At 42.0% G+C, this 13,590-nt stretch overlaps 1 protein-coding gene across 12 annotated transcripts in view; it reads right to left on the bottom strand.

Annotated features, from left to right (window-relative positions):
• Positions 1–13,590, bottom strand: part of LOC117776398 (guanine nucleotide exchange factor DBS-like) — a 41,101-nt gene that overhangs the window by 26,594 nt on the left and 917 nt on the right. For 5 of the 12 annotated variants that reach the window (XM_034610275.1, XM_034610293.1, XM_034610315.1 and 2 more), the window contains exon 1: positions 8,887–9,139. In XM_034610275.1, the coding sequence (XP_034466166.1) occupies positions 8,887–9,124 (238 nt within the window). In that variant the 5' untranslated portion in view covers positions 9,125–9,139. Of the gene's footprint in view, positions 1–2,546; positions 2,823–8,886; positions 9,140–10,793; positions 11,044–12,803; positions 13,070–13,590 lie in introns of those variants that run through there. The other 7 variants (XM_034610333.1, XM_034610352.1, XM_034610306.1 and 4 more) reach the window with 5 other exon arrangements.

Below are 13,590 nucleotides of genomic sequence, written 5' to 3'. Positions count from 1 at the left end.
ATTAGCTTTTGCAAGTAAGTAGGTCAGATGTAACAAAATGCATTATGGGAAGTGTAGGATCCAGTCTCACAGGTCCACTAACTTTATAAAAGTGCTAACGATTGAAAACAAGGTCAAATAGATTGGGTTTGTGCGGCATCAGCAGCAAAGCAGGTATCATGCCAGACCAGCGAAGCTTTCCGACCCTCACCAATGGTCACGAGCTTCGGGTAGTGACTAAAAGAACGGGATCACAAACACAAGCAGCCAAATTGAGTTAGACCCAGAACTCGCTGGAGGGGCTACATATCCCATCAGGCCTGAAAACGCCTCAGGATCCCCCAGGAAGAGCTGAAGAAGGAGGCCGGGGAGAGGCAAGTCTAGAACGTCCCTATAAAGTAGTTGCATATTAACATAAATATGTAGCTTCTTAGTAATCAACATCTTTGATTTGTTGTATTTTGTCCTTGCGTTAACTTGATCCCTCCTCAGGGATCATTAAAGATTCATCCCACCCATTTAATGTAATTTAGCCGTGTATTGACTTTATTGATTATGTTCTCCTGCTTACAGTGTCTCACTGTGTTGATAGACTGTAGCAGCTATTTGTCGTGAAAGACCCGAGAGGATAAAATAAATTGACTGAAAGCTAAACCAAATATAAACAAGTACTTTTAAATTACACACACACACACATACATGTCCCAGATTGCCTTCTGGGAGCTTAGCTGAGACATGTCAACTTGTAATCTTACTTTGGCAAAAAGGCAACGCTCTGAAAGGCTGATACCTTGGTACCTTGTGTGTGTGTGTGTGTGTGTGTGTGTGTGCGTGCGTGCGGGCACATGAGCTAACCCTGAGTCCATCTGCGCAGCAACACAATACAAAACACACCTGAAAAAAAGCAAACGGAGAGCCAAGAAAAGCACGGCAGCATCTCTAGAGATTATTATCAACACCAGTGCAAAACCACCCCCCAAAAAAATAACCTGAATTAATGAGAGAATCAACCAATGAACACAGAGAAACAACAACCGCGAGTGGAAATAAGGGGGAGGAGATGTTGACATTCAAACACTCAAAAGGGTTTTGTCCCAACGCTGCTCCCAACTGACAAGAGGAAACGCACTGGGTTAATGGGACAAACGTGATTAACATGCCGTCAGGGTACTGTACTGAATAGGGACGGAAGAGCGTTACACACACACACACACACACACACACACACACACACACACACACACACACACACACACACACACACACACACACACACACACACACACACACACACACACACACACACACACACACACACACACACACACGACCTCCGCAGAAGTAACTGATGGATGGTGATGCCTTCAGCAGGAAAAGCATCTTTGTGCAACGGAGACAAAAATCAATGTCGATAACAGAGTCAGGTCATGTTTTTTAGATCATTCATAAAGTGGTTATAAACTGCTTTGATTCAATTAAGTAGTTCACTTTCAACAGGGGAGATTAGTTACACACTGATGGTGACTTCCATACGTTTGTCCAATATTTTCTACAGATGTTCAGGATCTCCAGAGGATGTTACGTTGTTGTTAAACGTGACCTGCACCCTGATCTTTGGAGTCTGCTTCCTTATAAATCACACTTTTATCAACCAATGCAGCATTTCTAGAAGTTCAGTAAATCTTAAACTAAAAGTACTAAGGATGCTGAATGACCACTCTTCCATTTCCTTGCTTTCAATCTATCTCTGACACGTGATCAAAGTTACCTTACACGCAGGGCAAAGCTTGCACCAAGCGAAACGCAGGTAGATAGTTCCGGACAAACACGGTTGTCAGTTTCCCCTCCAGCGCCCATGTTGTTTGAATAACAAATGAACCTCATCAGAACAACCATGGGTGTGTTCCTTTGTTGTCTCATTGCCATCTTGAGTCAGTGGAAAACCCAATATCAAGATAGTGGAAAACCCAGTTCACCATCATGATTAAGGTGTCTAATTAACATTTTGCATATTCTGTGAATCAAGGATGAGAAACACCTTCAGTTTGAAGTAGTCTGATCTTTCCTCAGAGGAAAACAACTTTAACAAAGTGTTTATTTAATGTATTAAGTATATTCATAAAGGTACTAAATACGTATGTTGTCTATTCTGATCTACAGGTTTGTACTACAGGATGTGATGAACACTGCACCTTCTACATGAACAAATATACAACACTGAACACCTGGTCTACCTGTGATGGACAAGTATGTACACACACACACACACACACACACACACACACACACCCAAACACACCCACACACACGCAGGAAAGCATCTGCAGATTTGTCATCGTCTTATCTCTCTCTATATAAAACCTGTGCACACACACTTATAATATTAAATCAACAGAGCTTGGACTCTCTCTCTCTCTCTCTCTCTCTCTCTCTCTCTCTCTCTCTCTCTCTCTCTCTCTCTCTCTCTCTCTCTCTCTCTCTCTCTCTCTCTCTCTCTCTCTCTCTCTCTCTCTCTCTCTCTCTCTCTCTCTCACACACACACACACACAAACTCAAACACACTGTACCTGTCATCATCTTCAGCTGCAGCCACAGCCTGGTGATATCGTGGCAGAGTTGAGACACTCGATTTAGAGCCATTGTGTTGAGGGGACATGTATGCCCTCTCTTGTACACACACAGACACACAAATAAAAACGCACACGCACAGTTACAACACACTCACACACAGGCACGTATTCTGTCAGAGGACATCACGGTGGAAGTTCAGGCAGTCCATTCCGCCACAGCTGAAGCCTGCAGCCGCTTACTGAGCTGTCACAGTGCGATGCAGCCCACACACACTCACACACACACTCACTCATTCACTCACTCACACACACACACACACGCACACCCCCACCCCTCCTCCTTCATTTGTGCCAGCCAGCAAGGCGGGGTTTCAGATGTTCCTCCCCCAGTTTCACATTTCACACGGTTTTTACAGATGGAGAAACACTACATGTGACACACACACACACACACACACAGACACTTCACATAAGCCTTCCCAAGATTGAGCTCATCATAGTTGTAACTGCAATTAAAAAATACTTTGCATATTAATCAGACATCATTAAATTACTGCAAGAAAAGGTTGTGATTATGACCTTTGTATATTGTGAGCATCAGAACAAATGTTTTACACAGTCATTATACACATCGTCGTATTTCCATTTACCTCATGTAAATTATTCTCATAAGTCTGTAATGTTGTTCCACAGCCATTAATTGATCAGTTAGATTACTTAATTATGAATGTAATTAGTGTGATTTGATCTACTTGAAATATGGTCAGTAACAGCTGGCAGGTTCCGCTGAGTTGCATCCGCTGCGTTCGCTCTCCCGATACTAACAAGAGCAGCGACACGGATATATTTTACCAGTCTGTGTGGCGGTTAGCTGGATATTCCTTTTTTTTTTGTTTATTCAGTTGCGCTCCAGGTTGTGTGCTCAGTTGGGTTTCGCCAACACTCATATATAGGCAACACCTTGCTGAGAACACGCAGGAGTGGCCAACGAAGTATTTGTTTTGGTCCGACATTCTGGTGCCAGTGCGACATCTAGTGGCGGCGACCGTCGAACGTGTCACCTTTAAGTACCGTGCCCCAATTACAACCTACACGACTGCACTTCACGTGTTGCTTGTCCTTTTCCTACCTTCCATGCATTTCACAATAGTGGAGATCAATATTTCTCATGTCTGCATTTCTTTCTGTTTACATTATTTAAACACAAGTAACCATTCTTTTTTATTTAAATTTGTGGGCTGGTAGTTTTGTTCAACTGTGCACTTGTTTTGTGTGTAGTCTGAATGACGATAAAGTGAATAATAGCGATAAACCAAAAATTACAAGTTGATGTCTAGTCATCGTTTATTCTTTGGGTTTGGCGAGTGATTACTTGAATGCAAAGCAACTCTTAACTCAACCATGTAAACACCCCAAGCTGACAGAACAGTCAAATAGAAATTAGACTCTGAATTAAGCTGATGTAAAGCAAACATGATTTTTAATAAGCGTACTGTCAAGAGTCCAAAATCAAGACTCGTGCTAGTGCCAGAGGGAACAGAGTTGTTTTCCTCGGCTTTTCTCACACTCTCTTAAACATACACACACACCGAAAATGGCAGTAAAGACAGCAGGGGGACCCAGAGTCAGTGTCCCACACACAGAGGCAGGGAGAAGTTGGACTGGTGAAAATGTGAATAAACCCTTAGGAGGTTGAAGCGTAAAAACGGCACCCTGCTGAGCAAAAGAAATATTTTAAACTGTCAGTTTATGCAAATAGAAGCCGCAGACGAAGATGTCAGCTCTGAAAAACCACAAGATGCTGGACAATCTCCTGTTGTGTTCTTCATATGTGAAAGACAACCTCCGGAAAATGTCTAAACGGTGCATTTTATGAAAATATAATACTAGGTTACTGAAGAAGCCCTTTAATAGTGCAGTACTCACAAACCAGGTCTATTTTTGTTGCCTCTCGCTTCTTCTTGACTTCCTCTGTCAGAACCTAGTGCACATGTGATATGCAGACATGCAGCAGCGCTACATTTAAAATCCAAGAAGTGTAACATAAACTCAAGGAGAACCAGATTCATCCACAGACCTCCTCTATGATTTCCTGCTGATGAGCACAAAGGAGATAATCCATGCTGCTCACATGCATGAACACCCAAACACACACATGCACATGCAAGGGAAACCCCCTCAGTCAGTCTTCCTCAGTGGTCTCCACATAAAGTACACAACAGTCAGTTAATTAACTTGCACAATAGCTTTAATTGTGAAGATCTTTATCTTCCACCCCACGTAAATTAGGTGCCCATGCATTGATGTGTCAATTCTTCCAGACGTCGGTTTTAAATATAAGTCTGATTCTTTCAGTGTCTGGGGTCAAACTTTTTGTTGGAGGGAAATTATAGAGATTAGGCACGAGGGGATAAACAATGGATGTGTGAGATTAAAATGTATATTAAAGCTAAAATAAAGATGAATCTCTCAGACTAGTCTGGAATCAGATTATCATGGGGGGGACACGAGGGCGTTTGAGCCAATGGGATTTAAAAACATCTGAATGCAACAACGAAAGGTCCTTTTGCAATTACTGCACATGCAGATCTGCTTAAAAATGCAGCTGCTACATGTGTATGTGTTTATCTAATGTCAGATTTAGATGATAGAGCACGTTGGCCGAGGGACAGGAAAAGGCAGAGGGTTTACAATGGTTCATTTCCTGTCTCTGGTGATTTATGCTGATCTACAGTTCTACCCCGAATACTCACGTTTTTGAAAGTATGGTTCCACCAACGTGGTCAAGAATTAAATCAGCAGTGGTTCTAATTCATTTTCAAACACTTCCACAAGGGTCATTATGGTTTATTACAAACTGCGTCTAAAGAGCAACCCACCCTGGCGGCATTTTAGGCCTTTACTTTAAATTTGACCTCGAAATAAAGTGGTTTCTGGCTTATTTGTAGTTTATTTGCTTGATTAAAACCTGTCTGATCACTGCTTGTGTTTCTTGCTCTGCCTGCCAGTGTGTTCCCAAATATTATGGATAGAGATGTATGACAAACTACAAAAATATGACCCAAGCTGTAATTAAGTTAATTTTATATGTAAAAACAATTCAACCACTGTATTATTTCCCTTTACTTTTAAAGTTAAACTTTCTTCAATGAATAATGCAATTAGTTATTTAATTAAAGAAATTTGTACTCATGACTCAAACCCTCCGATGACGTTTATTATGAACCGAGCTTTGAGCTTTTTACATGAGAGAGTCATCATGATGCAGCGGCTCAAATTAAATTTACCTCAGGTCACTTTCAGGATTTAACTTAAGCTGCAGAAACAGCTGGAAAAAATACACTTTTAAAGCATCTTTGATCAGCGCCAAGTTAAAAATATTTCATGATGTGTGCACAAGCATTTGTTTAAATGGAAGCAGAGCAGACTTCAGTGTGTGTTTGTGTGTGTATGGGATGTAAAGGAGACCTGTTTGTGCCTGGATGTGGTGCAGACTGCAGCTAGAATAACAGATAAATGTTTTATTTGAGACATCACCCCCCAGCCACCATCACGTCTGTGTCGGCAAAGACGAAACACTACTGACTGCTTCCGCATCAGGATCAAAAGCTATTGGCCAGCTGGAGCGTAAACAGGAAGTCACCAAATGAGAAGTGACTAAGAGGAAGAGACAAGAAGAGGAAGATAGAAAAAAAAGGTGTGAACAAGCGGCCAATTGGAGGCGGATCTGTCAGCACTGAGTTCAATTATTTCACACAACAAGCAGGCCCTCTGAAAACAAGTTAAAAAGAGAACTGTACATGCAGGAAGACAACAAGCGTGAAAAAAGAAATTCACAAAGCATGAGCCGTCTTCTTCCAATTTGCCTCATTTAATTTTCTTTTGGGCAAAAGAAAAAACGCTCAAATTGGACTCGGTCACGCTAAAAATCACCGTTTATAGATGAGGAGATGCAGTAGGTTTCTATTACCGTTTGTTACACATGTGACATGTTGACATTTTGTGTAACTTGGTTAAAGTCAGACTCCTGTCTCCTGTCAATCAAAACATCCATAAATGTCTGGACCAGAGACTGTATGAACGGTGCATCCAACTTCCTCCAACTATCCAGAAATGAAGCCAAAATAACCTGCACATGAACGCCGCCATCTTGCACATTTGGAGTCACCTGCCAATATACGAGCTTGACCATTCATGAGTCCGTCTCAGCTGTCAATCATGATGTTTCACCCCGTTTCCATCGCATCAAATAACTTAATTCCAACAGCAGCTCAAACTTTGACTCCCAATGAAGTTGTGTGAATAAATAAAAGTTGGAATACAGAAATCTTTCTTTGCAAACTCAAACTGTATAATTTTCTTGGATGCATGGATGGTGTGTATCTGATGGCTGAGTGCTGCTGCAGGCTCAATGTGCTTAATGTTACCTGATTGGTAATAATTCCTCTCTAATTATTGATTACTTAAAAAATATATTAAAAAAACAAAGCACTGTAAAAATGTAGTGGAGTAGAAAGTACAGACATGTACATCAAATCATGAGTTTCTTTTTCACTGAACTGTATCGACCATATATTATTATGACCCTTGAGGAAGCCACAGGATAACCACGAGTGTCAAGGAGAAGTGGTCACCAACAGAAAGCAAAAGTGTGGCAGGGCGAGGAAATCAGGAGGAGATCATAAGATTGACCACAAAAGAGAGAAGTTTGGCCGCAGAAGGGAAAGACCGTCAGTGTTGATGGATCTTCGTCAGTCAGGAAAGCAAAGAGGGAAGTAACAACCGCTGACCATGAGAAAAAACACAAGATTTTTGTTGTGTGGCAAAACCACTTACAAAGGGAGATTAATAACTGTTACAGCTATTTCTGAATATACAGCACTTTTCTATCACACACAGCATTTACACACTGACAGAACAGAATATTCATAAGCATTCATCAGCTGGGGATCGAACCAAACACCTTCTGGCTAGTGGACGACCCGCTCTATTTCCTGAGCCACAGCCACCCAATTTGTCACATAAATCCATCAATCAAATTTTTTTTGTAATTAACAAGACATAATGTATGTATGGCCTCGAAAGTACTGCTTGATTATATTTAATACAATCTACAAACTCAAACTGCACCACGTCACATCTTAGAATCAATATTTGAAAAGAAGGTGGTGGAAATATGAGTGGAAATTGTAAATGTGAGGCGAAAAAGGAGATCAAGCGCAGCTCTTACTAAAAATACACACGTCGTCTCTAAATACGGACCAAAGCCGACAGGAAACAGACCAGAATAGACGTGAACCATCACTTGACAGGCACAAGGTGTATATTAAAAATCATCGAGCACACACTGCACAGTTCCCACATGCATATAGACACCAAGGTCAACAAATAGTCAGGCACCTTTTGTTAGCACAGACACACACCTCGCCTCCTTTCTCTGACACACACACACACACACACACACACACACACACACACACACACACACACACACACACACACACACACACACACACACACACACACACACACACACACACACACACACACGTAATTATTCCACCTTTTATTGAACCACCTTGAGTAAATAAGGATGTAGCAGTATTGGCCTCTTGTGATGATTTATTACAGGCGGAAATAAAGTCATTGTGTTTCCTGTGCAGCTTCATATCGTCCACGGCAGCAAAATTAATAGGTGTGCATGACTGATTTGCCCCCCCCCGCACACCTCAAGCTCCAAGGAAAAGCTTTTTAGCGTTTAAATTTTCAATGCAATTTAAAAATAATGAGATTTTGTACAGGGCAGTTATCTCACTGACTTTGCAAGCACATGAATTAGGGCAATTTATATAATTTCAACTTTGACTAGAGTTCCAGTTGTTGCAAGTAGTTATGGATGATTTTTCAATAGCTTCAACAAATCATAAAAAAATTGTTGAACCTGAGGTTATTCATTCTGAAAAAAGACGTGTATGGGAATGGGTCGAGTCACAAGTTTGAATAGAAATCACAACTGTCATGACTGCAAAAATATTTCATGTAACAGAGGCTTGAAAAATACAAAAATCCATGTGAGCATCATGTAGCAAGCGACCACAACCTGGACCAAAAGCAAATATTTGTATATTTTGTATTCAAATATAAAAGATGATTCTACATTTCATGCACTGACACACCCCTCTCTCACACACACACACACACACACACACACACACACACACACACACACACACACACACACACACACACACACACACACACACACACACACACACACACACACACACACACACACACACACACACACACACACACACACATCCCTCTGAAAACTCACTATACAGCTGCCGACAGCACAGGGCGTATCTGTAGTAGCTCTCCATCTCCTCCAGCGAAATGCTGACAAGCCTCTCTCCTCCAAATCCTCGTTTTCCACCCTTCCTCTCGTCCCTCCGCCTGCTCTCCTCTTCCTCCCTCGCCGTCTTCATATCCTCCACTAAGGAGAAGAATCTCACCCGCCTCATCCCGCTCTCCTCCTCATTTGTGTTCCCAAACGCTCTCTCAATCTCTCCCATGCATATGAACACACACACACACCTATTCAAGTCTGCAGTCAAAGTTTGTTGAGTGATTATACCACACCTCTTTCTTCAGCCCCTCCCGCCTTCTGTGGAAATCTGCCACACTCATGCACGTACCTCCCAAATGTACCAATAATACCGTACAACACTACGTCTGGTATGCATAGGCTAAAGCAGGTGACGGCTTTTATGTGAAATGATGCCATGATGTCGGCAGATTGAAAATCCTTTCAACAGCCTACATGTGAATGTTATCAGATAGCGCAGGCTTTACTGCTTCAGCTACAATTCTAAAGATCTAATGCAACTTCTACTCTGTATTAACGAATCATATACATTTCAAAATACATACACAAGAGCCTGAAAAGAGTCCGTGTGAGAAACTTGTTCACTTGCACAAGTATTGATTAGTCTGTGCCACGGAACAGAATGTACAAAAATCAATGCCCCCTCTTTCTGAACCCTCTAAACTTGACTTAACCTGCAATGACCCCCCTTGAAACACGAGCGTGTGCATGCTCCTCGTCCGCACAGCTCAACGGGTCCTAAAGTGTCGAATCAGAAATTCACACGTTAAGACGACACTCACCTCCTCTGTTAGTTTGCGTGTGTTTGTGGTTCTGTTTCCTTTTTGTAACTTGGCGGCCGCAGCAAATACAGGCGGACCTGACACACACAGTCGACCAGCGTGCTCGTCTTTCTAATAAGTTTCTCCCACTTTTGTGCTTGTCTGTCTGACCCTGGTGAACAGACATGTCTGCTGCCGCTGCATTGAGACATAAGTCAAGTTACCAATTAGCCATTCACAAGGGCTATTTCATGTAATCAGTTACAAAGGTCAAACGGTGTGCTGCGTTCAAAGAACTGCAGTGTAGAGACTCTGCCTTAAAGTCACAGCTAGTGCTGATGCCACACATCATGAATACACAACTACACTTGCTATTAGAAAACGTCTATACTATGAGGGGATCCTCTTCTGGGGAGTCTGCCATGTTGCACCACCAGAGTTCAGAGCCTTTCACTTGTTTATGTTACCTGAAGGCCACCGTAGTTTCTCCTACACGTTGGGAAGAAGTTGTGAGGCCAGAGAATTCTAGGGTTGAACCTCTCAATTTGCACTAGAATGGCTCATTCCCTCCGCCAAGGCCCAACAGTTCCCTTATGACACCACATTTCATCACGTTTCATGAATTATTCTCGGAGAAATTACGGAAAATGTTGCAGAACTTCCTATTTTGCAATGTTGAAGAAAGTCCCCTGATCTGGATCCGCACCAAAATGTTTTGAGTTCTTCTCTGACATTAGCTGACATCCTTTTACCAAGTTTCGTGATGATCCATCCAGTTTTTTTTGCGCAATCCTGCTAACTAACAAATGGACAAAAACATAACCTACTTAGCAATAACCTCATAGACACACACATTTCATTTTCCATTTCCCTCAAACTCCAAGTCATCCACACAAACTGAAGCCTCAGCAGGAAACTAAGGAGAGAGAGAGTTTCTATTCTGTTTGATGGTGAGGGGGGAAAACACAGCGAGGGGAATCTCCCCCTGGTGATTGGAAAATCCTGTCCTGTCATCCTGTCACACTCATTTCAGTGGCACACACTAGAGAACCAGACGCACTTTAGTGTACTCGCACACACTCAAACTACACTGACCTGTTCTCCAGATCGCTCCATCGCTGCTGCCGTGGTGGGAGTGCCGGGTCAACACGCTGACAGACGCGGACAGATTGTGGACAAGTCGACTAAGAGCGTCTTGGCCCTCTTGAACAGACATGGTCCCAGAGAGTGCTTCATGCCGTCATGTCTGTGTACGTTCATGGACGCTATTCGGGCCGCCCTGCCTCTCTCCTCTCTCCCTCTCCTCCCCGTCTGCTGTGTTTCCTCTCGTGAATGTGTGATGGTTTATCTCCCTTAACGTCTGATGTGTGTTTATCACAGGAAGAGAGGGGGGGAGGGCGGGTTATGACACAAACCCCTGTTCAGTTAATTACACTAACTCATGTGTTTGTGTCTGGTCCTGAGCACAAACAACAAATTAAATGATGTAATTGAAAAAAATTTGTTTTTCAGTTTCATGTGACTAAAAATGTCTATAATCGTAAGGAGATTGCACCAGTATGTGTTGTTGATGTTTGAAGATACTTACTGTCATTTTGGGCCTAATTTAACACAGTAAAATGGAAGACAATTTCAAAAAGGAATAACTGCTGCTACTAATTTAAAATTTTCTCTCAAGAATGCTTGTGTATTGTTTATTTGATAGATTATTTTTTCAATTGTAGGAGCTCATTTAAAAGACCACTTTTGAGCATTACCTTCACTAGGAAGAATGGTTAAATAACACCGGTGCCATCCGGTAAAGTTCTCCTCCTCCCTCAGGCTCATCACATTATCTTTACTTCAACCAAACTTATCTTCACACAATCGCACAAACCCTCCCGATTTAAACTTCACAGGCAGCAAGCAAAAGCTGGTCATGCACTTTTCATTAAGTGGCACCTCCTCACTAATAGATTTAGATCAAAAACCGGTGCCCTCCTTCTCTTCAGTGGCTTCAAAACCAGTCACACTGACGACAAATTGAGTTACTCTGTTCTTTTCTAGATAAAGCCCATTCTCTGAGATGAGCTGGACTGTAAATCACAAAATGTAGTTATATATTTTAATACTAGGATTATCTGATTGTTTGATTTACATCTCAGAAAACAATGCCAATGCATTTCAGTTTTTACAGAGAGCTGAAGGACCTGAGAGAAACAGCAAAGGAAAAAAAGGGGCTTAAGCCTACATGCAACAGGTTGCAGGTTTGAACTGAACGAAGATGCAGTGCAACCGGTGACTCAATGTTGATGGTAAATGTGCATATTTAATACAAACCCTGGTATTTATATATATATCACAGTCGGTCTGTGCAAATTATATCAATGCATGATGTACACTTAACTCAAATTTGACTCCTATCTGCTATCATGTGTGCACATTTCCCCCTTAAATAACTGCACACAGGGAGAAGATGACAGTAAATTGTATAATCATTCCTGCAGATTGTCTCACTGGGTCAAATTACTCCATGATTTGCTGGAACTCCTTAAAGGACACCTGGAGTAAAATCCCATTTTCAAAATCATGGCCCCATTGGAACTAATTTGCAACATGAAAGCTGCGACTTGATTTCAACATCATTTTCTCTTGTATTTAATGTGACATATTCAACTAACTCAAATTAAATTTGCAACTCCTTGAGGGGGGACATTTGCGATATGCATGTGAGCAGAAACAAGCCCTGGTGGACTGACTCAAACACCTGCAGCTAAGACATGTTGGCATCAACCACACACAACTGGGACAATAAAATATACCAGAAGCTCATATAAGCTCTACCTGGCACAATCAAAACACTATACTACAATTTCTCGGACACATTGAAAATCATGTAAAAGGTGGCATTTCTGGATCACAGGTCAAATCATCTGTACACCTACATTCAGCCGGATTCATTCAAAGACTTCTGCTATCTTGCCAACAACCAGAAAATATACAGAAGTGAAATCGAATCCATATTTGACAAAGGGAATAAGAGCAAATGTATCACATATAAGCACTGATAAAATGCACAGCGACAATGTGAAGTGGCAAAAGCACAGACACTGCAGGGATCCCTACCGCTGATCATCGACAGCACCTCCAGCGATCGCTCCGGGTCTTCTCGCACCGACTGCTGCTCTCCCATCCTCGTTCCGGGACACAGATCTCAGCAGCCGCTCCTCTTTGACATGAACTTCACAGCTCCCTGAAACCACCACAGACCCTAAATATTACCACAAAAACCAGGGATTAGAGTGAATCTATGAGTAAGAGCAGCACTGAGCAGTGGACTCAGGTGAAAGGACAGACAGAGGCTGAAACTGTCCATTTAATTTGGTCAGCAGCGCGCAGAGAGGGAGGGGAGGGAGGAAGGAAGACACACACACACACACACACACACACGCACACACACACACACACACACACACACACACACACACCACTGAAGGTACTTTTGCAATTGCATAACACATGATGCCTTTGTGTACCACACACACACTTCTGTCCTCACTGGCGTTAACAACATTGCTGTCGCTATATTTATCTCTCCATTAAATTGAGCTGTGCAGCAGTAGTTTTTGGACGTGCATGGTCAGCTTAAGTCCAAATCACCAATATAAAAATATAAGAACAGAGAAATAGAATAATATAAATAATATAATAGAAAATATGGAATGACCCCTGTAGATCTAATGGCTCCAACATGTGTTAAAGGCCCAAATAGTTTATTTTAAACAAATCTGCTGCAGGTAAATTCACATTGTGCAAGGAGCTGGTGTCAGGTCAGTGTTTTCTGGCTCTTGATGAGTATGAGCATCAATATCCACAATGATCTTACACACAAGTCACACACACACACACCTGA

This window comes from Hippoglossus hippoglossus, chromosome 2 (genome assembly GCF_009819705.1).
Source record: "Hippoglossus hippoglossus isolate fHipHip1 chromosome 2, fHipHip1.pri, whole genome shotgun sequence".
Taxonomy (NCBI): Eukaryota; Metazoa; Chordata; class Actinopteri; order Pleuronectiformes; family Pleuronectidae; genus Hippoglossus; species Hippoglossus hippoglossus.
Note: the sequence above shows the minus strand (reverse complement) of the source record. Positions and strands in the feature narration are given on the sequence as shown.